The sequence below is a fragment of the Pezoporus wallicus genome, unplaced genomic scaffold (genome assembly GCF_028554395.1).
Source record: "Pezoporus wallicus isolate ANWC-B61680 ecotype Strahan unplaced genomic scaffold, APGP_CSIRO_Pwel_v1 contig_5069, whole genome shotgun sequence".
Taxonomy (NCBI): Eukaryota; Metazoa; Chordata; class Aves; order Psittaciformes; family Psittacidae; genus Pezoporus; species Pezoporus wallicus.
In genome coordinates this window covers 5067672-5092649 of record NW_026642361.1, presented here as the reverse complement: position 1 = coordinate 5092649, position 24978 = coordinate 5067672, and the positions used below count along the sequence as shown (strand labels likewise).

The window sequence follows — 24978 nt, the reverse complement described above, 5'->3', positions numbered from 1 at the left end:
AGATTGGTGTGCTTATTATTGAAGCTTGAGTCCTGCTTCATGGGTCACAGTTAGCTTCATAGTTTGAGGCCAGAGGGGACTGTAGATCTAATCCACCCTTCTAATGCAGGCATTCAGGGTTCTTTAATGAGCTAATTCTCTTTATAGGCAGGATACTACTTATAAAGCAGCAAACAGGAAAATGGACACAATCCAACAGTAACAAATACTATTGCATAACCGGGAAAGTTGCCTCCAAATTTAATTAGTCTAAGACCTGAACCCGTTTTTAGTCTGAATTTAATTCATTTCTCTTCATTACATCTTGAGGGATACCTATCCAAATACAGTATGTCTGTAGTTATTTAATACGCTGCTGATTATCAGATCCCTACACTGTTGTTATGGTCTGCAGCCGTACTGACCCTTTTGAGTCTCTTGTGAAGTCCTTTTCTTTCATTCTTTCAGTGTTTTCATGGCATTACTCTGAGTGCAATAGCTGTTATAGTGTGCTCAAAAACAAAACACTATTCTAGTAGTCATACCAGGGCCAGTTGCTGTAGTAAAGCAACTTCTGCATTCTTGCTCAGCATTCCCCATATGTAGAGACTGTTGTACTGATCCTGCTGTAAACTCTACTGCATTGGAAGCTTGTGCCTAGATGATTACCCATCTCAAAGTCAGTGCTTTCTGGATAATTTCCAGGATGGGTCTTCATTTTATATATGACTTTGCTACTGTTAGTATGTAAAGTAACCTTATTTTGGCCTCTCCCAACTTTCTCCAAGTAATATAAGCTACGTGGTGTGAGAAGCAGAGTATTATGTATCCTTCTCCCCACAGTTGTTCAGCTCTAACCGTTGTTTACTCCTAGGTTGCAGACAATCATGAAATAAGGTGGGGTCAGATACAAGCTCTGTAGGACACTTAGTGTCCTCTCAGTAGTGTTTTCATATTGACAATACCCTAAGGTTTAAAAAATGTGAGCTACTGAAAAGAACAGGAGAGGGGCTTTTTTTTTTTTTTTTTGCTAGCATAGTCCTTAACCAGGACAGTATGTATAATAGTCACAAAACAAATCATAAGAATAAAGCTTGTTCACCTCTAGTTTTTAAGACTTGCAAGATAGAACACTTGAACTTTCTGTATATTCTAATTTTTCAATCAAAATATCAGACGATACTAAATCAGACACCTTTGACATTAACTGTGTTTGGCCATTACTACTTCTTTATCATCTGGAAGTGCTGGGTTTATTTTTCTGTGAAGCCATAGTACTTAGCATTACTAGTCTTCACTTTTTTGTTAGTTCTATATCAAACCTAGAACAGGCAGCACTAAGTTAAAATGGAAACCATTTATAATCCATCACCTTTTATCCAGATCATGGGAGTTTCTTCAGGCTTAATGAAGAACAATGTTCACATCTTTTGGACTGAACAACCTGTACTTTAAAGCAGTTTAATAATATTTGTTGTTATATTAGGAAGCATTTTATCATGGCAACAGGGTAGGATTTATGTTTTCTGGCTTTTTCCTCAGGTTTTGTTCTGCACTTATTGAACATTTTCAAATTGTGTGGGTTTGTGTTTTTACTGACAGTTCTATCATTCTTACATTGTAATCTTGACAACTTTTGTCCATTTCTTTTGTTGTTTGGATGCTCCTCACCTGGTAGGGTTACGGATGTCTTGTATCCTTTCGCTTGCTTTTCAGTTTTCTGTATTTTTCTACTTTGTCATGCTCACCGTCAGTGCTTCTCTTGCCATTTTACAAGATTGTTTTTACAGTTGTTCTCACTTCTCTTGTAAACTACAGTTTTTCACCACTTTGGGCTTTTTCTCAATAGTAACATTGTGGCTTCTCCGGTATCTAGTAAAACACTTAAACCAGATTTCAACTATTTAGAGTTTTAACTCTACATATTTTCTTCAGATTTGGGCAGTTACTTTGTGAAGTAGGCCCTCTTAAAGTATCAGTGATAAATATCTGGTTTGACCTGAATTTGTCTTGACTCAGTTTGCCTTTACTTGTTAAACACAGATTTTATTTCTCTCAGATTTCACAGGTTTGAAGTCTTTCAACAACATTTGTTTCACTGTGTTTGTCTGTTTGCTCAGGATAGTAATGAAGCATTATAAATGTGGAAGAGGGTTACATTTTAACTTTGCAGAATCCAGTTTGTGAAAATAAAGAGGAAAATGTTTGCTGTTTGCTTGAAAATTTGGTGATACTGTCATTGATACTTACAGGTTTAGATGAGAGCAGCCTCAGTAATTGATATTTCAGTATGCATACTGTCCTCTGCTGTTTTTCAAAGTCAGCATGGCATAAAGAACTGGCTTTCATAGCATCCTTATAGTTGAAAGAAACGCATGGGTCTCTTATGCATGAGACAGTAGAACAAAGTCAAAAGCTTTTTCTGAAGTTGGAGGGAGACTGGCTGAATTGAGCCCTCAGGTCTGTCATGCCTAGTACGTGGTATAACATTAGACTACAATTTGTCTTGTGCAATTTTCAAATCTAGTAATTTCTTCCTACGCTTGTAGATGCCCTTAGGTCTTTAGATGCGTTTCCTTGATTGTGTTTGTAAGGGGAAAGGTGCTGAAAATGTGGGTAAGTGGAAATGCTGTGGTCAGATTTGGAAAGCTGCTCAAGACAAGGGGAAGGTGAGATGATTCGAGGAGGGACTGCAGTAGCAAGAGAGGAAAGACATCAGAGTGAGCTTTGAAAACTCTTGTATTGCTGGCTTTAAAGGGTGTGGCTTTGTAATTGAGTTTAAGCTGGTCTAAAGCCATGGTGAAACCCAGACGCCTTGCAGTTGTGTGGCCAGTAGGTGAATTGGGATACTTGCTTCATGAATTAGACCCTAACCGAAACCATTTCTGTGCTGTTGTGAGAACTGGTAAAAGGTAATGGAAGATGGGCAGCCAGGACTGTGAGTCTGACCGCTCCTCTTGAGGGGAGGTCAGTTTTAGCTTGACTTCAGCTAATTATGAAATTTACCTTTAAACACTTCCAGCTGCACACATTTGCCGCTGATATTTGTCTGGTCCCAAGACAAGCCAGTTCAGGAAAGCAAATCAGTAGAAAATGCATCCAACTAAAAAAACCCTAAAGATTGTGTTTATCTTGTGCCAGTTCACATAACCTACTCATTGCGGGATCAAGTGCACTACAGTACCGGCAGGAAGGTACAGGGTGACCTGGTGTGACTGTGATTGGAAGCTTAGGAGTTGAATAGAATAGAATCATTGTGAACTGTCACAACATAGATTTACTAAGCTGTGTCACATATGCTGCAGAAAAAGTGACTATCAGCATGACTAGAAGCACCTTTCATACACTTCCTAGTTGTGGTAGGTGAACCAGCTTGCGTTTATCACAGGTGGGAATGAGAGTTTGCTTAGCTGGCTCCATTTGCTGATTCAGGGTGGTGGTGGGAACGGTGAAGTTTTCCACGAGGACAGAATGTAGTATGTGCTAACTTTCTTTTTTTTCTGTGTCTGCCAAGGAGAGAAGAGGGCCCATGGCTAGGTAAGGCTGACTGCTCTTTCTGTCATAGGCACCTGCCAGTGCTATGATTCTTGATTTAATTTTTTCCACTGTTTCTCAGAGACAAGTTAGCTATAAGCTCATGAAGCAACATAATTTACCTTTGAGTGTGGCTTTGACAAATACTTGTTGAATAAACCAGAATCTTCAGTATACTTTTTTGATATGTGATATTACCAGGTTTGAAAATTTAATGAATAGTATTGAACTTTGAAGAAAGAATTTTCTAAGTACCCTTTTCTAGGAATTTTAAAAAGAAGAGTCTGGCTTTTTTCCTTCAAATAGTTGAGGATCAGGATTGAGCTAGATATGTGCTTAGGTGCATTTTTGAAACTGAGAACTTAAAAGTGTAATACATATTTCATTTTAAGTTAATCTCATGATGACTGAATACTAATGCTCTGTCTCTCAGGTATTTTTTTATGTGGAGAGTCTAAACTCATATACTCTGAGACTCAGTCTGTTGAAAAATAGTTTTATTTCTGTTGAAATACCAAAGTTTTGGCTAAGAACGCAATGCAACACCCCTTGAAAAGTAAAAAATAATTTATCTACATGTTATTGTAAGTTGCTGATTAAACCAAAGCTTTAAAGTAAACTTTAAAACATAGTATTTTAATTTTTAGCCTTTACAAATGCTTCCAAGCACAGCTGTTTTAAATAACACTTGATGGTGGCACTGTATGTGCAAATACAAAGCCACTGAAAAGGCTACTTGTGAAGCTATTCCTTCCTGAAGTATAACACTGTTCAGTTTAGGAGCATCTGTAAGTAAATGACTAGAAAGCATTCCATTGGCTGTGTTTGCTTGAAGAAGCAAAACTTGCTCATTACCAGCTGTGCCTTAAATCATGCAATCTCTGACCTCTGCATAGAGTGGTTGGATTAAGGGCTTGAGTTGAGCATCTCTGACTTGTTATGTAAAAAATTCGATCTACACTGGAGTGTGTGCAGGATTATTCTCTCTGTGATTGCTGATAGTTGCTTGTGGGTGGAACTCTGTTTTGGCAAAAGGACTTCATTATGTTTGAAATGAAGATTTTCTCTATCTTGCCACTTTTTAAAGCATTGTCAACTAAAACTGTGACTTGTTTGCAAATAAAAACCTCAGAGTATTAGGTGCAGATTTTTTTTTCTGTTGTGTATGTATTCTACAATTAGCTTGTCCAGTGATTTTCTTAAACACATCTTTTCTTCTGGCATGTCAAGAAACTGGCCAAAAAATACAGGAGGGAAACTAAACAGACTTCACAGGATGCTGTCAAATGTGGAAAGTAATGGAATGTGGTGACAGAACAGACATTGAATGGAAGAGATTTTTGTCATGTCATGCTTATTCTGTGTAATTTAATGGTATAATATGAGCAGGGAGAATCCCAGAGTAAGTTGTAAGGATCAATGTAAAGCAAGTCTGATAGTATATATTTGCAAGCCCAACACCGAACTGTGGGATTTCATGATTTCTGGGTGGTTTTCTTTTTTTGTATGTACAATATGACCAGTTAAGATTAAAAAAAAAAAAAGCATCTTTATTTCATGGAGAATGTAGTCTGGTTTAGATGGAATTTTTCTTGTGTGTATAAGATAAACTGAAGGTGTATATGCATCCTCATACTGCGTTCAGCTCTGGGACCCCCAATATAAGAAAGATGTGGACCTGTAGGAGTGAGTCGAGAGCAGGCTATGGAGATACTCCGAGGGCTGGATCACCTCTCCAGGTTGAGAGACTTGGATTGTTCAGGCTGGAGAAGGCTCCAGTGAGATCTCAGAGCAGCCTCTCAGTACCTAAAGGTGCCTGACAATAAAGCTGGAGAATTACTTTTCAGAAGGGCATGTAGTGATAGGACAAGGGGCAATGGCTTTAAGCTGAAAGAGGGTAGATTTAGATCAGGTATTAGGAAGAAGCCCTTTACTGTGAGGATGGGGAGGCACTGCAACAGGTTGCCCAGAGAAGCTGTAGCTGCCCCGTCCCTGGCAGTGTTCAAGGCCAGGCTGGACAGGGCTTTGAGCAACCCGGTCTAGTGTGAAGTGTCCCTGCCCATGGCAGGGTGGTTTGAACTGTGTGAGCTTTAAGGTCCCTTTCAACCCAAACCATTCTGTGATCTCAGTTCAGAAAATCTAACAGCTCACAGCTACTGAAGGCTTTGACTCCTCAGTCTGGGGAACCTAGTCTGAAGTCCCTGCTGGTGAACCCTGCAGAATTCTTTTTTTCTGGCTAGGACCTCGTGAATATGAGAAAGAAGAGAAGCTCCCACTTGGTGACAGGCAAGTTAGTTGAATTAGCAGCTACTGGTTTCACCCTAAATTTAATGCCCTTTCTAGAAAAGAAAAAGCTACTCTTCTTACACCTGTAAAGAATTAAATGTGATTCTCTTTGAAATTAAGACATGATCACTTTAGCCTCTATTTCTGTTCCTTTCTTTGCTATGGAATTAGGTGAAGGGTAGGTATCAGGAAGTTCTTACAAATTTTAGAAGAGGAACTTCCATTTAAAATGTTAAAATGATTACCAGTGCTGTTTCTTACAGGAAAGTGATGAATTGATTTGCTTGCACTTATTTTGTGAGCATTTTTCTATTAATGTTACTGCGTGAGTGGCTAGTATTTCAGTGTATATAAACTAATGTGGGTGTTTCTAATATGCAAATGACTGTAAATACATTTGTAGAGCTTCTTGCACTGCCTTAAAAGTAGGACCAAAACTGAGAAAGCTTACTGAAAAGCACTATAACAAATGAAGAACAGAGAAATTGAACACACAAATACAGGGGAAGGAATTCTTCAAGATTAACCTCCAGTAGTCCATGTTAAATATAACATACATGAGTATTATTTTAATGGTTAACTAACCTGAAATAGTTGCAGTCCTTTCCAGTTTTACAAGTATTCTTTCAACTGCAGATGGATATGGAAATAGTAGTCATATCCCCCCCAACTATGGTTTCTTCTGTTTCATTAAGAAACCAAGGCAATAGTATGCAATATTTTTTTTGGAAGGTTATGCTTTTATTTCTAATTTCTATTTTAGAACATGCTAGTATTTTCTCTTTATGTGTCAGCTTTCTTGGTTACTATTCAGAATTGGAGTGTCTGATCTTGGTATTGCTTCTTTGCAGCAATATTGCATATTGCATAATGTTAAAGGAAAAGCAGTTCTAGCCATCTGTTAATGCCTACCAGAGCCATGTGTGGCAGCTGTGAGTAGCAGTATTTTCCTCCCTTCCTTATGTCCAAGCAGGCATATTGACCTGTTCCTATCCTCCTGCTATACAGAATTGCAAATTATGAAATTGTTCACTCAGAATAATTCAGGCTTGGACATCTTATTCTTTCAAGCGTAGCTGCTTGTTTTTTTTTGTTGTTTTTTGTTTTTTTTTTTATTGCAAGTACTGCTCTCAGAATTCTCCTTATTTAATTTTGGCTTTTTATTGGAAAAGATTAAGAGATTTGAGTATTGAGGGCAAATAAACATAACTTTACTTGCATATGTAGTTGTGAAGAGAATTGATTGGGAATGCCAGTATTCTTAGTGCTCATTCTTGGGAGCTGTATTTACTGCACACACACCCTTCTTTCTTTTTTCTTTGGAGTTACTTTTCATGCTTGCTTTATCTTCTGCTTCCCCAGCTTATCAGTCCTATTTTCCAGAGCAGGTTCCCTTTTCTCCTCTTGTGTGTTGTTTCTGTTTTTCCTAAGTGCCCGTTTTTCTTTTTAGCCTTATTCTCACTCTTCTGAGATTTTTCCTACCCTGCATTGCTTATGCATCTGTGCAAGCAGTCTGCACGTTTTGTGGGTAATGAGTAATGACAGACTAGTCGCAGATGCACATGAGTGATGGGGCACTCTCAAAGGATAGTCAGTGAAGAGAAAAGCTCATCTAGAAAGACTGACCCTTGGTAGTAATTGGGAAACCAAATTTGATTTTTTAAATAAGTAAAATCTGTCTTTTTTTTGAAGCCTTCTAAGTCAACTAGTTCTGCCAGTTTCTAGAAATAGCATCATTTTCTTTATCCTGTCAGCTTGACTTCCCTGAAAATTTAAAAGCTGGAGTGTGTTGTTCCATGATTACTTAGTCAAATTAACAATTGACAGCTGCCAGAATGTTCCTCCTATCTTCTCTTTACTTGCATTTCCTTTATATGTGGCTCTGGAGCCTCTTTTCACAGGAAAAACAGCTTTAACTTGCTGTCTTAGTCTTGTTTCTTTTTTTCCCCTGTAATGAATTGAGTAAGCTCACTGTGGCTATGGCTCTGAGTACCAAAGCTAGCTTGAATAAGGCAGCGGGGGCACAGTGCCAAGAGCAGTGGGGAAGAGTGGGCAGAGAAATTACCTTTTTTTTTTTTTTTTTAGCAGTGGTATACTGGTAATTTGGCTCAAGTCATGCTTGGAAATGGCTCCTTGAAACAGGATAAAATAAGTAGATTTAGTGTTTGCAACCTGCTTATTGTAAATCAGTGAAGGCCTCTCCTCTTCTGCTTTCCATTTAGTTTCCTTTCAGCTGTACCAGAGCCATTGTCAGTAGACATTAAAATATCAACAAATAAATGTGTTTGGATTTCAGTTAGTTTTTAATCTCTGAATTAGCTGTTAGTGTTTCTTAACAGTGGATCATCATTGTAAAGTTAAAATTCTCCTGGAATAAAATTTTTCATAATGGAAGTAAATATTTTAACACTTTGGAGTATTGTTGAAGGCATTTGTGAATGTGGTACATATTCTTGGCTGAAAAACATGTTGTTACTTTGTTATAAATCTGTCTTGGTTAAAAAAAAAATAGTTTCAAGAATTTTAGCTATTTTCCTAAAATTTGCATGAGGGTATATGAATTTAGAAGAGATTCATTCTTTGCTGGTTTAAGTGAGATCTTAAAAGACCAAATGGTGACAGTGAAACTGACAATACTCAAAGTTCTTTGAAAGGCATGGTGTAAATGTGATATAAATAATATTTTTCCACTTTTTTAATGCTTGTTCCTTTAATAAAGGTGGACAAGTAATCTAGATGAGTGTAAGATTTTTAAGCAGAGCTTTATTTTCTGTCCAGCAGGTTGGAGGAAGTAATCTGTATTTTGTGTGTTTTAATATTCTGTTAAACCCCCAAAATAGATGTTTCCTGACTATTGTACTTGCAGTGTCTTTCTAGGTTAGCCGCTGTTGCAGAATGACTAACATTAGGCAAGCTCACCCCTGAGGCTGGTCCTACTGAGGCTGAACAGGATGTGTGATGGTGCCTGGGCACTGGCAGCTTTGTTCATGCAGCTGCTGCTGACTTAAAGCTGTGCCTGCACATATTAGGACAGCATGTGGTGGTTGTGGCTACATTGAAGCCATTATATTTGATATCAAGGCATATAGAGAGATATCCACAGCTTCTTAAGTAACAGTCCTTTAAATTGCCCTGCTAAACATTGAAAAATACAGAACTTGCCAAAGAAAGGGGGTGGGGAGGTTGTTTGCTAGTTCTTCAGCTTTAGCAGGATTTTATTCTAAGCCATGTCTATTGCTTTTATTTTAAGCCATATCCTATAACAGGTGAGTATTTGTATGTTTATGAGGAGTTTCAGTGTCTGTACTTACTAACTAACTTGTTAGTCCTTATTTCTTCCTAAATCATTCTTTCTAGAATAAGTAGGAGAAATTACCTTTCTGTATTTATAGTACTGTGCCTTAGCCCTGCACAGGATTTTCAGAGCCTGAAAAAAGTTCTTTAGGAATGAAGAGGCACTTTCCTGTTGCTAGCTGCTCCCTTGCCTCTTGTATTTTGCCTTGCCAGCTAAGTGCAATGTGTAACAACGCTGTTTGAGTGATTGAATTCACCCAGTCACTGATAGGTGATTTGGACCAAGCATTATGGTGATTCACAAAATCCAGGTTCTCTTTTACCTTAATTCCTGGCAGCTTGTTCATTTAGGAACTCAAAAGTCACTCTGCAGATCATGGTTATAACCTAGGTACTTAGAATGCTGGGTAAGAGTTACATCCTGTAGAATAGCACTGATAGTAGCCAGTATGCTATTATCAAGTTGTATAGATAATACTACGTGATAGATTTTGACTCTTAAGCTTGGGAATCTACATCCAGACTGCAGAGAACTGAGTGTATTAGGTGAGGGTTCAGATTTTATATGCTTTCCTGGAATATGTCTTAAATGATTTACTTCCAAAATGACTCATATTCGCATCAACTTTTCAGGCATATCTAAAGTTATCCTTTTTCCACAGTTCACACTGTTTAGAAGACTCTTGTGTGATGTTGGAGGCTGTAAAATACAAACTCAACTCTCTTAGTAAGTCAGGAAACATAGGGTTCACTTCAAGTTTAGATCTGTCACGAGTCTTTTTATGAAATAAAGACTCATGCTAATGTATGTTCTAGGGGAATAGAGGGAGACAACCATTTCTTGCTTACTCATTTAGTGTCAGGCAGTCATATTTGTCTTCATCTCAAATCTAACTTTGGAATCACTTAATCTAGTTTGCATTATTGTAATCTGAAAGTTTCAGCATAAAAAGAGTAGTTCAGAGGTGCTATCAGTACAAAAGGAGATTAAAAATTATGTCATTTTGAAAGTTAAGGGTACTGTCATTGCCTCCAGTCCTTAGTAAAAGTTGTTAAGCTGTAGGAGGGGTAAGGAATGTCATCTCCTACTTTTTTGAATTTACATGGTTAATAGTTAATACTTAAGTTTTTGCTGTATTCCCGTAAACCTTTTTGTGAAAGCATTAGTGTCAGAAGGCTGTGGTTTCTTGATCACTTTAGGCTGAAATGAATTTATACTGCTTGTAAGTGGACAGCTCTCTTGACTGGCTCCTGTGGGCTCCAGGGAACAGAAGCCTGGCTTGTGTGCTTGAAGTGCTCAGGAAAATGCAATTTAAGAGAAATAAGTGTTCCCTGGTAAATTAACATCTGCCTGAAAAATAACCTAGGTTTCTCAGTTTGCTTTTAGTAATTGTTAGGTAATGAGAAGAGAGACCTTTCTTCTCCCAGCAGCTATGGAAAGCAAAGAAATACATTGAACCTTTGAACTACTCTCAGGTGCTGCAGGACAGTGAATTTCTTTTAGCTTTTTGCAGTCTGACTATTGCAGTTTGATATGTAAAATCCTGCCGCAATTGTGTGGTGTAATAATAGGTGAACAGAGATGGTATAAATCCTGCTTTTTTTTTTTTTTCCCTTCTCTAATATCAGAGAAGAGAAAAATCATGTGGGACAAAATAATGAATTTAGTCTTATCTTTTATTTTACTTTTTTTTTTTTTTTTGATTGTAATGTCCTCAGGTATCTTTTCCAACATCTTTTCTTCAGATAGCACTGTCTAATCTAGCACCTGGGGAAAAAATACAGGTTTGGTTAAGCTATTTATTGCCTTTCTCTAATACAAAGTTGAAGCTATGTTTCTGGGTAGTAAGAGAATACTTTGTAACGTGCAGTTTGGATGGCAGCAGATGCCCTGTTACACTTCTAGGTTCTCCTGAAGAGATGGCAACAGAGCAGCCTACCTGCTGGGCTGGCAATGCTTAACTGATTAATCTAGTTAGTTTTACAGGCTTAGAAAGAAAAAGTGTATGCCACAAAATAGCATTGTGCTCAAGGAAAGATGCCCTCTCCTGATCATTTAGGTCCTGTGTGAAATTGAATTCTTATTTTTTTTTAAGAAAAATATATGCATTAGAATAGACCTGTTTTGAAAATGAAGGCTTTTGCTGCACTAGTTCTCAGTGATGTTATGTACTTGGTTTAAAAGCTCTAAACACTTGAATTTCTTGATTTTTTTTTTTTAATGTATTAAATGTTATAAGTGTTCAAACTATGTAAGTGACTACATTAATTTATTACAATTTAGTGCTACAAAATGTACGTAACACATTAGATTTAATTTGATTTTTTTATTTCCTTGACTGAAGTAGGTGCGCTGTATGTAACAAGCACAAACATGCTCGACTGAAGTTACTCTATTTTGAGATTATTACTGAGAGCTTTGGGATTTGCAACTAAACTACCTTCTTGATAGTTTACTCCAGAAGTTCGTTACTTTGAGGGCAGTGAGGCACTGAACAGGTTGCCCAGAGAAGCTGTGGCTGCCTCATCCCTGTCAGTGTTCAAGGCCAGGTTGGATGGGGCTTTGAACAACCTGGTCTAGTGGAAGGTGTCTGTGTCCATGGCAGGGGGTTGAAATACTTCTCACACTTTTTTACATGGCTATGCTGAACTGTATGGTTGATACAGAGACAGTCGGCTGCAGTACTTGTAACAAATGAAAAAGCGTGTAGCAGCTGTGTAAAATCCATTGTTCAGTTCTAGCTTGTTAAGCTGACTTTTGCATGCATGTAGTTTGTAAAGAAAAATCGCATCTTGCTGCCCTGTCAGTACAGTGTTTTGATGTAAATTCCACCAAGGGAAACATTGAGGGTTAAAGCGTTGCCTTTCTTCAAAAGAATTAAGTTTGTAGGGAGCTGTATCTGGTGAAGAACGTGTCATGGTCATGTCATTGATTTCTGAGACCCATAGGTTAAACATGAAAAGATTACTTCTAGAGCTGGGACTGGAGTTGAAGAATCAAAGTATTAGTAGGTTCTAGTCACTGGTATTAATCATTCCCAATTAATTTGTTTTCTAGAAGGTACATGACTATGCTATTTGAAGGATTACATTTATCTGTGGTAGAGTAAGACTTCATGAGTTTATGGCAAATAGCTTTTTTTAGCTATGCTACATTGTATTTATAAACCCCAAAATCTAAAACTAAACAAAAAAAATTACTGTTACTTTTTGTTAACCTTTTATAAAGATACTCCAGTGTAGGCTTTAATAGAACTCTGCTATTACAAGTCATGTTTCTTTGGGAGGTGTTGGAAATCTATACTAAGGAATGTGGTGGCCTGTTTCGCAAGATATAGAAATGTGGCCAGTCAGCTTACTACCTGCAAATCTGGGTAGCTTTATAGTTCACTGAACTGGGTACTGGGTTTAGTTTGCTTACAGCATTATTATTATTATTATTTTTGTTTGAGTAACTTCAGTAATTCTGATTTTGATATTCTAATAGCAAGTTTTGTAATTTTTAGGAAATAAAGCCTCAAAGCCATTACAACCATGGATATAGTGAATCTCTTGGACGGAAAAGCCACATTGATGACTACAGCACTTGGGACATTGTCAAAGCCACACAGTGAGTTTACTTTTGAGTGTTAGATTTGTCTATGTCTGTATTAGCTGAAAAGCAGTGAAATGGATTTTATTGGCACACAATGGGAGGTGAACTGTATTTGTGGGTACAGCAGTAGAAGATTTCAGAAGTGAACTCTACAAAATCACTGTTAAGACCAATTTATGAGCATTTTATGAAAACATGCTGGAGGAATTATGGTAAGCTGTAAATATACATGGTTGCTGGACAGACTGTTGGAAGCGAACATATGGTTTTCTTCCTGTTGGTAGTGATGTTTATTTTCTGTAGGTGATGATTAAGAGGTAAGTGGGCAACATTGATACACAGACATGAGGGTTTCCTTGATTTGTCAACATCATTTATAGGTTAGAAAGAATATGTGTCTGTGTAGTTTCCTTGTCTTTGATCCTGCTGTTTCACTGCTTGCATGGAACTGAGCTTATTGCTGAGAAAGGATTGTAGAAGTAAACTGTGCAAACTTAATAATAGCATTATTAATGCAGATGAGTTATACAAATTTGCCTTCTATACAGTCCTGTAGTACACAGTAACTCCCAAGACTTTCTGAAGAATTGTCATGAAGGTAGTTTTTAGCTTTTTGTTGTTTACCATTCAGAGACTACCACGACTGTCACTTTTCTTCAATGAACTGAGGTGGTAGAGAGTTTTGTAAGATTTTTCTTGTACCATTGATTTGAATGCTTAAACTATTCTTTCTCTTCCTGAGCTAATTGATTTTTTTTCCTCTTAATTTTTTTTTCCCTTTTTTCCTAAAAAGCGTCTTCTCCAATTGAAAGCAGCTTTGCAGCTCTGCATGTGACATAGGCCCCATATAGGTTTAGGAAGTATGTACTTCAGTTTTTGTTTTGAGTTGTGAGGAGTTTAAGTTCCTGAAATAGATGTTGGCTGACTCAGCAGTTGTTGCTCTAGATTCTTTAATAGCAATACTACAATCTACAATCATCGTATTTGAAGATTTTTAGAAATGAAAATACTGTCACAACATCAAACTATCTGCTTCTTAAAAGCATAGAAATACGACAGCAAAAGTGGTTTTAAAGGCTACCTGCTTCCATCCTTGTATGCTCATTGCATGTTTAAAACCCTAAAACACGTTTGTCCCTGCTAGCCCTCAAATTTAGGCTGATTATGCTTTCAACTGAGTTATAATTCTTTTCTAGTCTCCTCAAACAAGAATCAACAGAGCTGTGAGTTATCCATTGTGTTCCTTCCCAGTCATGGAAAGATGTGATTTACAGAGAGGATGACTATCACTGAAGAGGAGTATAGTTCTGTATCATAGCCCTAATGGTTAATATCACAGGGAAGGGGGACTGTCAGCATGGGTATATGATCAAGTTGTGGTATCCAGATAGCACCTTCCTGACTAGAGGAAGAACTCACCTTTAAGTATTTACTAGGATTAGAAGGCTATGTTATGTAAAGCAGCTGTCTTAAAGGGAAAAATCTCTGAAATTTAAGGCAGAAAATAAAACTCACCAAGTATCATAATGCTTGAAATAAAAAATAAAATAATGCTAATATATTTATCCTGTTATTAAAAAGATATACAGTTCCTATTAAAATGATGTAGTTATTCACTTTTGTAGAAATAAAATATTTTATATACATGAAGAATAGTAGATCTTATCCTCTACCACTTGCCCTCAAAAATCAATATTCACTTAGATTAAAATATCTGGTGACTTACTTTCTGTTTCAGTGCTAATGTAAGTAAGGTGCCACAAAAAGTTCTGTAAAAAAGGGGGAACATAGGTCCTTAAACATTAAAGATTATGATGAAAAATGGGATAAAAAGATTTAAAACTCATCTGTACTTCATATGTGCTCTTTGACTGTAGAATTCTATTTTGAGATGTTGAGTTTATGGACACAGGATTACAGAGAAATAAAACAATGTTAGTAAAATAATGCATTTGCTCTTGTGTTTTTCAGCAAGGGAGAATAAGAGCTTGCGAACTGCACACGTTTTTCCAAACATATTTGTTCTTTCTTATCTTGTAGAACTGTTTGTGTGCTTTGTCTTCTTAGTCTGTAGATTGGATACTTGTTAAATTAACATGCTCATACACACATACACTGAGCTACAAATCTAATAACCTCTTAGGATCAAATTAAAACTTTGTATAGAAAAAATATGCAGATGATGTTCTCATTGCAAATATGTATTTATATTTTTTCCCTGTCATGTTCCTGATAAGTTCTCCCACAGGTGTGCGGCCCTAAGGCGTGATTTACACCAAAAAATAGGCTCTCAGTGTGTTTGTTCTGCAGAAACTTGTGCTGGCTTTAATATCTATTGTTATAAAGGACACTTTTCACTGGCTTTGTTATAAACCTGTCCAAGAGCATGTAGGTAGTGTTAAAGTAGTAGTGTTTTAGCCCTTTGTCTTGCAAATGTTATGGTACGTGTGCAATCTCTTAGCATCTGGTATTTCGGTTCTAGCAAAATTATTTGGTTCATTCATATGAATGTTTCCTCTGTGCTTCTGAAAGCACAATCGGGCTGCTCATGTAATTGAAAACCTGTTTTCAAAGCAGCAGTACAAAAATCGTCCATTCTTGCCTTTGCTATTGCAATGAAGGAACATTAATAATACTTCATACTTAATAAGTATTTCACTTTCAACTGCACAGAAAGTGTTTGGATTTCTTCTGTCTCTACAAAATTGGAGGGTGGGCTGTGTAGTGGTTTAATTTCTCTGAGATAAAATTTAGTGCTCTCACTGGAGCTGCAAGGGAATGGAGTCTTGTAAAAAGAGTTGTGATTTAAAAGTGAAGTTTAATGGGAAGATGTTGGGTATGTTTATCTCTTCTGGCACTCATTGTCATCCAAAGCTGGAGTCATAACTTTGAATGTGATGTCTTGGCAAGAGTGCTCTGTTAACATAATAACTTTCAGTTTCTGCCTACGTTGTTTTAAATCTTTTAAGCCACGAAACTAGGTAAAAGTAGCTAATGTTCACAGGTAGAGAAGTGTATGATGGATTATGACTAGGAGAACAAAATCATGCAATCATAGAATGGTTTGGGTTGGAAGGGATCTTAAAGCTCATCTAGTTCTAACCGCCCTGCCACGGGCAGGGGCACCTTCCACTAGACCAGGTTGCTCAAAGCCCCATTAATCCTTGCATTGTGATTTTCAGTTCAATCGATGCACCTTCTGTTTGTAGTTGAACCTGAGCAAATTCTTACTATGCTGAAAGTGTGTCAACCAACCACTATGAGCATAGGTGTTAAACATTAATGGTATTAATGAGTGCTTTTGTGACTCTTAGTGTTAAGTGCTCAACTGTTAAGATTTCATTATCACAAGATTAACTTTTCTGTTAGTTTTATTCATTGAGGTCATTCAAAATGAAGTTGTATGCATTGTGAAATAGTGCAGCACGAAAGATGAAATATGCTGAATCTTGCTCAGAAAAAAATTGACAGATACATTGGAGAACATGCTTTTCTCATTATTTCTCATGATTCATGGGGTAACTGGTAAGAAAATAGGATACGTATGGAATAATTTAAATCGGTGAGAGTTGGCCAAAGTGACAGTTACTCCTGGCTTTTTTCAGCTATTCACAGGAGAAGATGGGCAGATGTTGACGTGGGTATATGTTCTCTATGCCTGTTCGTTTGTGCCCGTAGAGTTTGATTATAGGGCTGAAAATGAAATGTATCTGCAGTTCACATGGAAGGCTAATATAGCCACAACTGCTTAGACAATTTGAGGCTTTGGAACGCATGCAAGAGCTGAATTTCTCTTGTCTCTCAACATCACTATTAACTGTTAATTAAGCAGCTCTTGAGTTGTCCCTTTGCTGTTGAAAACAAAACTATCTTGCTGTTTAATGCAAAACCCATGAGAAGGTATGAAAGGCTTTGTTAGTATTTAACCGCCGTCGTTCATGGGAATGAGACTTCAAAAGATAAAAAAACAATCATTTTTCTACTAATTTCATTTCCAGTTAAAACAGCTTTGATTGGAGTTACAGCGACAGCAAGCTGAGGGAGTTTGCTCCTGGCTTACCTACTGTTTGTTGACATGGTGATGTGCTCATTGAAGAGAGATTCCTTCCTAGTACTGTGGCCAAATTTTATGTTAATTGTGGCAAAGCTGGCAGTATCTATTTCCAAGAGTCGATGTGCTTGCAGAAAAAGATTAAAAGAATGGATTATGTGTTTAAAATGAAAAAGCCTTCTAGGATACTATTTTTGAAAGTATTAAATGCAGGATAAATTTAACCTGCAATGACAAATAAAATGTTACAGATAAGTTACCAAAATGGCTTAAGAGACTGTAATAGTGAAACAAGCTTGCACAGTGGTATTTTTGCCCTGGAAGAACTATTTCAATCCCTTTCAGAATAAGGGAGTTCAGTAGGATGCTTTAATTATACTTCATACTGATGTTTACAGCATGACAGTCACCCTTGAGAATTCATCCAAATGCTTGAAAATTTGTTAGATTAATATCTAAGTGTCTTGTATTGTGAGGATTTGACTCCGGTCCTCCTTTCCTTGCTCTTGAAGGGCATAGAGCCCTTTATAGCAATGTTATAAGCACAGTTATGCTGAGTGTCTGAAAGAGATGACTTTCTCATTTTGTAGTCTAACAGTGCGTCATGAACCTTTGGGGAAGGCAAGGTGAAATCAGCTGCAGCAAATCAATGGAAGAAGACTATAGGTAGTATGTGAGAGAAGAATGTTTGATTTCTAGGGCAGAGCTCAAGAAGCCATGACCGCATTGGATTTGGTGGTTTATTTTGTAGTAAAAGAACCTGGTGTTGCCAGGAAGAAGAGCAAATTGCAATTTCTTAACCTTTTTTGCTAGGCAGATTTTGTTTGCCTAGATCCATAAATCCTTTTGTGACAACTTAGTGAATTGAAGAATTATTAAATTGTACCTTCTGTGTTACATCTTTTGTTATTCATTATGATTGAGTTGAAGATACTGAAATAAATTGCTAGGAAGAGTCAGACTGATGGTGACTTAAATGAAAAATCGCTATATATGTCATACTCAAATTTTTGGAAAGTATTTTGTTTTCCTGGGAACACTCTTCAGATGAATTGCAGAACTTCGTGATCTGTTTTGTGGCCAAGTGGTAGGAGGTACCTTGAAGTTTGCCTTCCAGTCGATAGGAGAGGAAGTCTGTGATGCTAAGCCCAGAGAAGAATCTGTTCCTGCTACTCCTTGTATCTGAATCCATCCCGTCTTTGCCCAGGACCTAGAAGCAGTGATGGGTGAATCCTAGAGAGTACTGTTTGTAAACATCAGTAGAGCATAATTACAGCATCCTGCCAGGGCTTCTCTAGGGGCATTGCAAAAGCACTCTGCCTCAACAGGCTGAAAGGATGATTCACATGCTTGCCATAGCTCTCCTTCATTTTCATATCTCCTGGCCTTTTAAGCAGTGGGGTGGGGGGAAGTCAGGAATGGCATATGTTAAGGCATTTGAACAGGCACTCATCAGACTGCACTGCTGATCTAGACAGGGATTTGGGAGATAGTGCATCCCAAGTTTTGCCAGACTTACAGCCTTATCAATTTTCCTGGCAGTTATATGTGTCTCGCTATGTGCATATTGTCTGTCTGGTTGCGTATTTTTAAGACTTTGTAAACCAAACCTCTTCTCTTCCCCCTTTGCCAGTAATGATTAAAACCTAAGCTTTGTTGTGAAAATTATGCATGACTGCTGCTTTTTTTACTCAGTCTGAGGGACCAAATTTTACAGGCTTGTTGCCAATTGGTATGTACTTCATATAACAGTCTTTGTTCTCATTTTTTGTGATATTCGGAAAGATTATAGGTATGGCAGCAATTTCTAGCATTTTTCGTAATTTCTAGTGCAACTTCCCTAAGAAATTGAAAGCAACGTGTTCTAGGTAGATTATGTCTAGTATTTCATTTTACTATTTTTTTTTTTAATAGTGTCCACTGGTTTATGTGCTTCAAACCTGTGATAGGCTTGGGAAGTATTCCTGAGGTTGTTGACTTAGGTTGACTTAGGTCACTTGAGGCTTCACTATTGGAGCACTGTCCAGGTTGAGGATCCGTTCAGATATATGACAGAAAAAATAGCTACCCTGAAATTAAGGTCTGTCTGTCAGTTATGAGAGCTGATCAAGTAGAGCAGAAGAGCCTTAAGTTGCCTAAGGCTGTCTCTTCTGCAGAAAGTAGAACATAGAAGCAGCATAAGAAAAACTTACTTAAATTCAAACTTTAAGAGGCTGTTAAAATTCTGCTCTAGCAGAAGTTGGATGCCACAAGGCAGTGATCTTGCTTTCAGGATGTGCACACACATCAGTCTCCTTCTTGAGACTTGAGAAATCCCTGTGGGTTGTGCAGATGTTGAGATGTGATCTTTGCTTACTTTCGTGCGCTGCTTTTATTGTCACTAAAAATAAATGGTAAAACAGTGTAAGCTTCAAGCCAAAATTATTTAATGCTGGAGTTAGTCCTGAATGAGATACTTACATGATGTTTATGCTTCCTGATTTGTTTCAACTTTCAAAATGTATGCAGATGGATTTTTTTTTTTTTGTCATGAAGGTAGCTCACATTTAATAGTAATCTTTAATAAAAGAATTTAATATGAAATTGTAGAATTTTGAAATGGTATATAAAAGAAAATGGTACTAATTTATATCAGGAAGATTGCTATTTGTTATCTGAGAAGAAAAATGGGAAGTGTTTGAGCTTGGTTAGTGTTTTTAGTTAACCTAATGATCTTGTCATCTGCTGAATTTCAGTAAGATACTATCAAATCAGTTAGCTAAGGTCTTGCAGTCTTCAGGAGATAAAAAGGAAAGAGAACTGAGGTGGGAGAAACAAATGTAGTTTGATATATTGCCTTGCTATGCTGTACAGTTTTCTGTGCAGACAAGTTTTCTGTAAAATCTTGAGCTGATTAACTTCTATAATAATTGATATAACTTCTGCCAGTGGAAGCTTCTTGTTGCAAGAGATCTATAACTTTACATAAACAGAAAGTAAAGATTCTTCTTCATTTCTCTGTGGAAGGTTTTGTGTTGTGACCATAAGTATGATGTTTGCCAGATGCATTTTTATGTAACGTAACAGCTTCAAAAAAACAATCTTGTTTTCTTCTTCAAGGTATGGAATATATGAACGATGTAGAGAATTGGTGGAAGCAGGTTATGATGTACGACAACCAGACAAAGAAAACGTAACGCTTCTCCACTGGGCTGCAATCAACAACAGGATAGATCTGGTGAAGTATGTATTACACCTTAATCATAGTCATGCTCTTAAAAATTGTTGAATTGTTTTTTTTAAGGTGTTAAATAATCTTGAGTTTTGTGAAATCTCAGTTTTTGGTTTTGAAATCTGGGGGAGGGGGAAGAAGTTAGCAGACCTAATTTACGTTTCAGCATCAATATTTTGATGATACAGGTAACAGAAATAAGACCTGTTATATGTCCAAAACTCAAGCTCAAACTCTTCTTAGATGAGATAAAGCGGTGGAACAGCTATTAAGCTGCACATGCAATTTCTTCATTGGTTCTTTATTTTTTATTTGGTTTAAATACCAAATTTTTTTTTTTTTTTTGAGGGGATGTTTGGTACTAGGTGGTAGTGAATGTTGAAGAAGCAAGATTAACATGAGGCAAGGGGTGGTTCCTACTTGATTCAGCATTTTAAGAAGTTCTAACTTAAATAGATTCTTTGTAACAGCTGTGTTTTAAAATGCAAAAAGGTAACATTGTAGCACCTCTTCTTGTGTTTAATAACAAAATTTTTAATAATGGGGAGCTGTAGCATTTGGGGTATTCTTTTGCTTTTTAGTTAATAAAATCTAGACTATTTTCAAACATATTATCTTTCAGAACCTGGAGAGCTTAAATTCTGAGGGGATAATTCTTGTTGTTTAACAAATCATGAGTGTGTATAGAACATGTTGGTTTTGTTCCCTCTACCAGTAAACTGCAAAAAAATGACATAAACTGCATATTTTCAGTCCTCCTCAAAGCAATTCTTATTAATGAGTGTGTGTACTTACACATAAAACCAAATGCAAAACATCTTCATTTAAACATGTTCTCCCCATGTATGTCCTCCACCAGCACCTTCATCAGACCAGATCCTGAGTTTCTAGAAGATCTCAGGTTCATGTTTCTCTTCTTGCATTTAAAGGACTTTGTGTCCTGATGCAGTTCTCTTAAAAGATTATTAAATGGATGAAGACAGGTAAATAAGATTTGTATCTGATGAGAAGGGCTTTGGGGTCCTGAGCTTGCTGGCGAAGCTGACTGCAGTGCAGCCTTCTGGTAAAAAAGGCCAGTGGTATACTGGGTCCTCATTAAGAAAAACAGTGCCAGCGTGTTGAAGAAGGTTGTACTTCCTCTCTACTTGACTGTTTAAGGTGAACATCTGTGTGAAGTTGTTGGTTCCCCTTTGCAAGACAGATATGGACTTACTGGGATTGCAAGGATGATTAAGGGACTGGAACATCTGACATAAATAAATGCTGCAAGTGCTTGGGCTTCTTAGCATAGAGAAGGCTTTTTTTTTTTTTTTCAGTCTATATAAGATTCATAGAAAGGATCTTATCAATGTATATAAGTACCTGAGATACCTGGTAATATAATATCTGGAATCTTATTGCTGTATATAAATATCTGAAGAGAGGGCGTAAAGGAGACAGAGCCAGAGCTTTCTCATTAGTGCCTAGTGGCAAGACAAGAGGCAGAACATGAACACATGTGAAATTCTGTCTGAACATTACAATACACTTATTTTACTGTGCAGGTGTCTGAGGACTGGCACAGGTTGCCCAGAGAGGTTGTGAACTCCTTATCCTTGGAGATATTAAAAATCCTACTGGACATGGTCCTAGACAACATGGTCTGGGTGCTTAGATCAGGGGTGGTTAGGCTGTGTGTTCTCTAAAGGTCCCTTCCAAACTGATTTCTTTTCTGAAAGAATATTTTGATTATATGCAGTAGATATCACAGTAGGTTTTATGTCTTTATTGTGGGTAGAAGCTTACAGTGGAAACCATAATTCTGCATTTGGTGTCTTCCTTTCATAATAAAATAGGTAAACAATGTGCTTTCTGGCACACTGAAAGAGAGCCTCTTGCAGAAGCGATGCAGGATCCTGATTTAACTAAATAACCTGGTTTGGCTTTTTTTGTGAGAGTACATTATAGATCCTATTGTGTTCTTCCTTTTCATTCCATTTTACTTCTGGGTTGTCCTGGGTCTTTATGGCTATGACTTGCTGTGAAATAGCTGAAATGCATACAATTTTTCAGATACTCGTTTTTCTTTCAGAAAAGAAGAGCATCTAAAAGCAGTTGTATTTTGAACTCAATATTTTATCCATCTTGAATGCATAATGAAATACATGCAATGAATTGTTCATCTTCTTTGGGCTTATTTGGAAGCCATATTTGGTAGGTCTTTATAATGTCTGAAAAGTGACTAGCATTGAGACAACTATCATCATTTAAAAACATGAGCCATTTGAAAAAATAGGCCTGTTTTGTGGGTAATGTTTCTGTATTAATTTATGTATGGTTTCTGTATTAAGCTTTGCAGTGCAATGAATCTATCTGCATGATACTTGATTATCAACTTAATACTTTAGTTCACTAGCATTTTATGTATTCTACAGCTTTTTTTTTTTTAAGAAAAAAAATGTGTGTTTTTTGTTTTTTTTGTTTTGTTTTGTTTATTTCTGTTTTTTTTCTTAACGAAAAAAGCCTCCTTCCAGAAATGTGTCTGGGGACCTTCTGTTATTTGTAGAGTAAAATTGGCCCGAATTTTAAATTGCACATTGGTCCTTCTTTGAAGCTGAATTTGTGAAAAGTACTTCAGCATGCGATTATTTTGTGGTCTTTCCCCCACCCCCCTCCAAGCATGTTGCTAACAATTTCCTGCTATAGCAATTTGACATAGAGATGATTCAAAATGCCACATCCAGACAGATGGAAGTCTGCTTAAATTTGTCTCAGTTGCCAGTTAGGTCTTCGTTACAGGTTAGGAAGATCTCTCCACCTATGTTTGAGTGTTGGAAACTTGTTCCGAGAATTTTAATTCAATGTAGTTTTAATTGTACCAGCCCTGTCTCTTTCAAATTATTTTACTATGAGCCCTGACAATTAAATCTAATGTGTCTGATTCTTCCTTTTTATTCAAAAATACGTCAAAGCTCTTGTCCCTTCTTGAAGCTTCCCTACCACTGTGACATACTGCATAGCATTTTCTTCCTGCTGTTTACTGAAGTGTACGTGACTACCAATGTGTTTAGCTGTCTCTAGAATTTCTTCCCCCGATGCAGTTCTTGTGCTCTTAAGTTCCTCTGTCTTTAGGGGGTCTTGATTTATTTTAGCTTATATCACCCAGCACATCAGGTGCGCTCTCACTCTTTCTTCTGAGAGACACTATTTATTCTATTTCCTTAGAATGAAATTTTGGTTTTGTTTGATCCTATCACATCTTTATCAAAGTCTCTGCTATTTCCCTATTGTGTGGAGTGGATAATTTCATTAAATATGTTGGCTAGTAAGCTTGGTATCACAGAGATGGAGCCTACGTATAAGTGGTCTGCTCTCATGATACCAAATTTCAGTGCCTTGCTTACTGGGTATTGACTGTGTAAGGTCTTCCCAATGAAGTACCTAAGCAGCTCATTTGTGGAGATCGCAGGCTTAGAATTACACTTGTCTTATTTTTAGTATTTCCTCATCCTATTTTGAGACTTGAGATTCAATCTGGATAATGGTGAGACCCATTGATATAAGAAAGACTACATAACATTTTCTTAGTTCTACAGCATCAGTGTCAGACATCCACAGAGTTACTCTTTGTTTCATTATGACATTGATCTGTTGGTCTGTCTTCAATTCAGTTTTATAAAAATGCAAAAAAATTGTCCTTTTATCTCTACAGTTCCTACTGCCTGAATTTCCCTGTTCCCTGTTTTGAACCTGCAATTCCCTGTTCCCTGTTTTGAACTTTCTTCAGACATTAATTCCTCTTTCACTTTTCCTCTTTCTAGCAACTGTGACTGTGTGCACTTTGAGTCCGCAAGCATTGAATGCAAGCTGGGGCAGTTTTCAAATGCCTGACAAAGACTTAGTGATCCTAAGTGGGTATCAGTGGAAGTATTTTCTTCTTAAGGCGACCTCTTTTCAGATCTGCTTGCTTTGAATGTAAGTAGATTGCCTAAATAGGACTTGCACACTTAGCATCTTCTAGAGTGGAAGATTAAATGACTCACTGAGAGTAGAATAGCCAAGTTCTTCCTTCTACCAGGGACATTCCCATCAAGCACAACGTTCCTTCTTGAAGATCTGTCTAGACAAGGAGAGTAAGTTCTCAGTCTGGTTTTGCAGAAAAAAAAATCTCACCATTTTTGTGTACTGAATGTGAAATGCAGTGATAAATCTCAGCTTAGTCTAAGAACACTCTTAAGGAAACACAGAATGTGCCATCTGGCAGGAGATCACCGCCTTGTCTTGTCCCAGTTGTCAAACTGCAAGTTCTTCCTTCTAAATAAAACACACTAACCAGAAGCAGTGCTGCTGCTTAGTAGAATCTGAACATACTCTGTGTTTCTGTGGGGACCAGTGTTTGAATGAAGACAATCTGTTTAAGATGAGTGGCTGTCACATCAGCAGGATGGATCCAAGCTTTGACTGTGAATTTATCTGTACTGTCTTTTATCTCGGCAAGATTTCCTTGGGAACCCTTTCGCAAGGGAGACTAAATAGCTTCTTAGTGTCTTTTTCAGATTTGTTCTTTGGTAGCTGATACTTTGCTCCACAATAACAAAATTACATTGTCCCTTTACCTTATATACAAGCTTCTCTTCTCACCTACCACCTTGTCTTTTCTGTGTGCCAAGACTTTCACAAGGTCTTTGGTTGTTCTCATTGAGATTTCAAAAAGCTTAACTTCAGCCAAGAGATGTTGCAGTTTTTTTCTTGCATTGAAAACAAGCAGAGTGGACAATCAGAGCAGATCTTCATTATGATAAAAACAAGAATTTGTATGACTTCAGTAAGTCTGCTGAAATTCTTCAGTGTGCTTGATGGCTCTAAAGCAACTGTATAAAAGAACTCTTCCTTGAGATGTTTTTAGTGTGGATACATACAGCTAATGTGTTTTTTAGTTTCTGTTCCAAAAGTTTCTTTTTTGGGCTGTTTTTGAAGTTGCTGAATCAATAAGCACTAGAGAAAAAGAAGATAGTTACTTAGGGAGTGATGTTTTTCTGTTTTCTGTTT

General features: G+C 37.2%; 1 protein-coding gene across 1 annotated transcript in view; it reads left to right on the top strand.

The window, feature by feature from the left end:
• ZDHHC17 (zinc finger DHHC-type palmitoyltransferase 17) overlaps positions 1-24978 on the top strand; it is a 75220-nt gene that overhangs the window by 4986 nt on the left and 45256 nt on the right. The window contains exons 2-3 of the mRNA XM_057429549.1: positions 12600-12703; positions 19839-19961. Coding sequence (XP_057285532.1) covers positions 12600-12703; positions 19839-19961 — 227 coding nt within the window. The remainder of the gene's footprint in view (positions 1-12599; positions 12704-19838; positions 19962-24978) is intronic.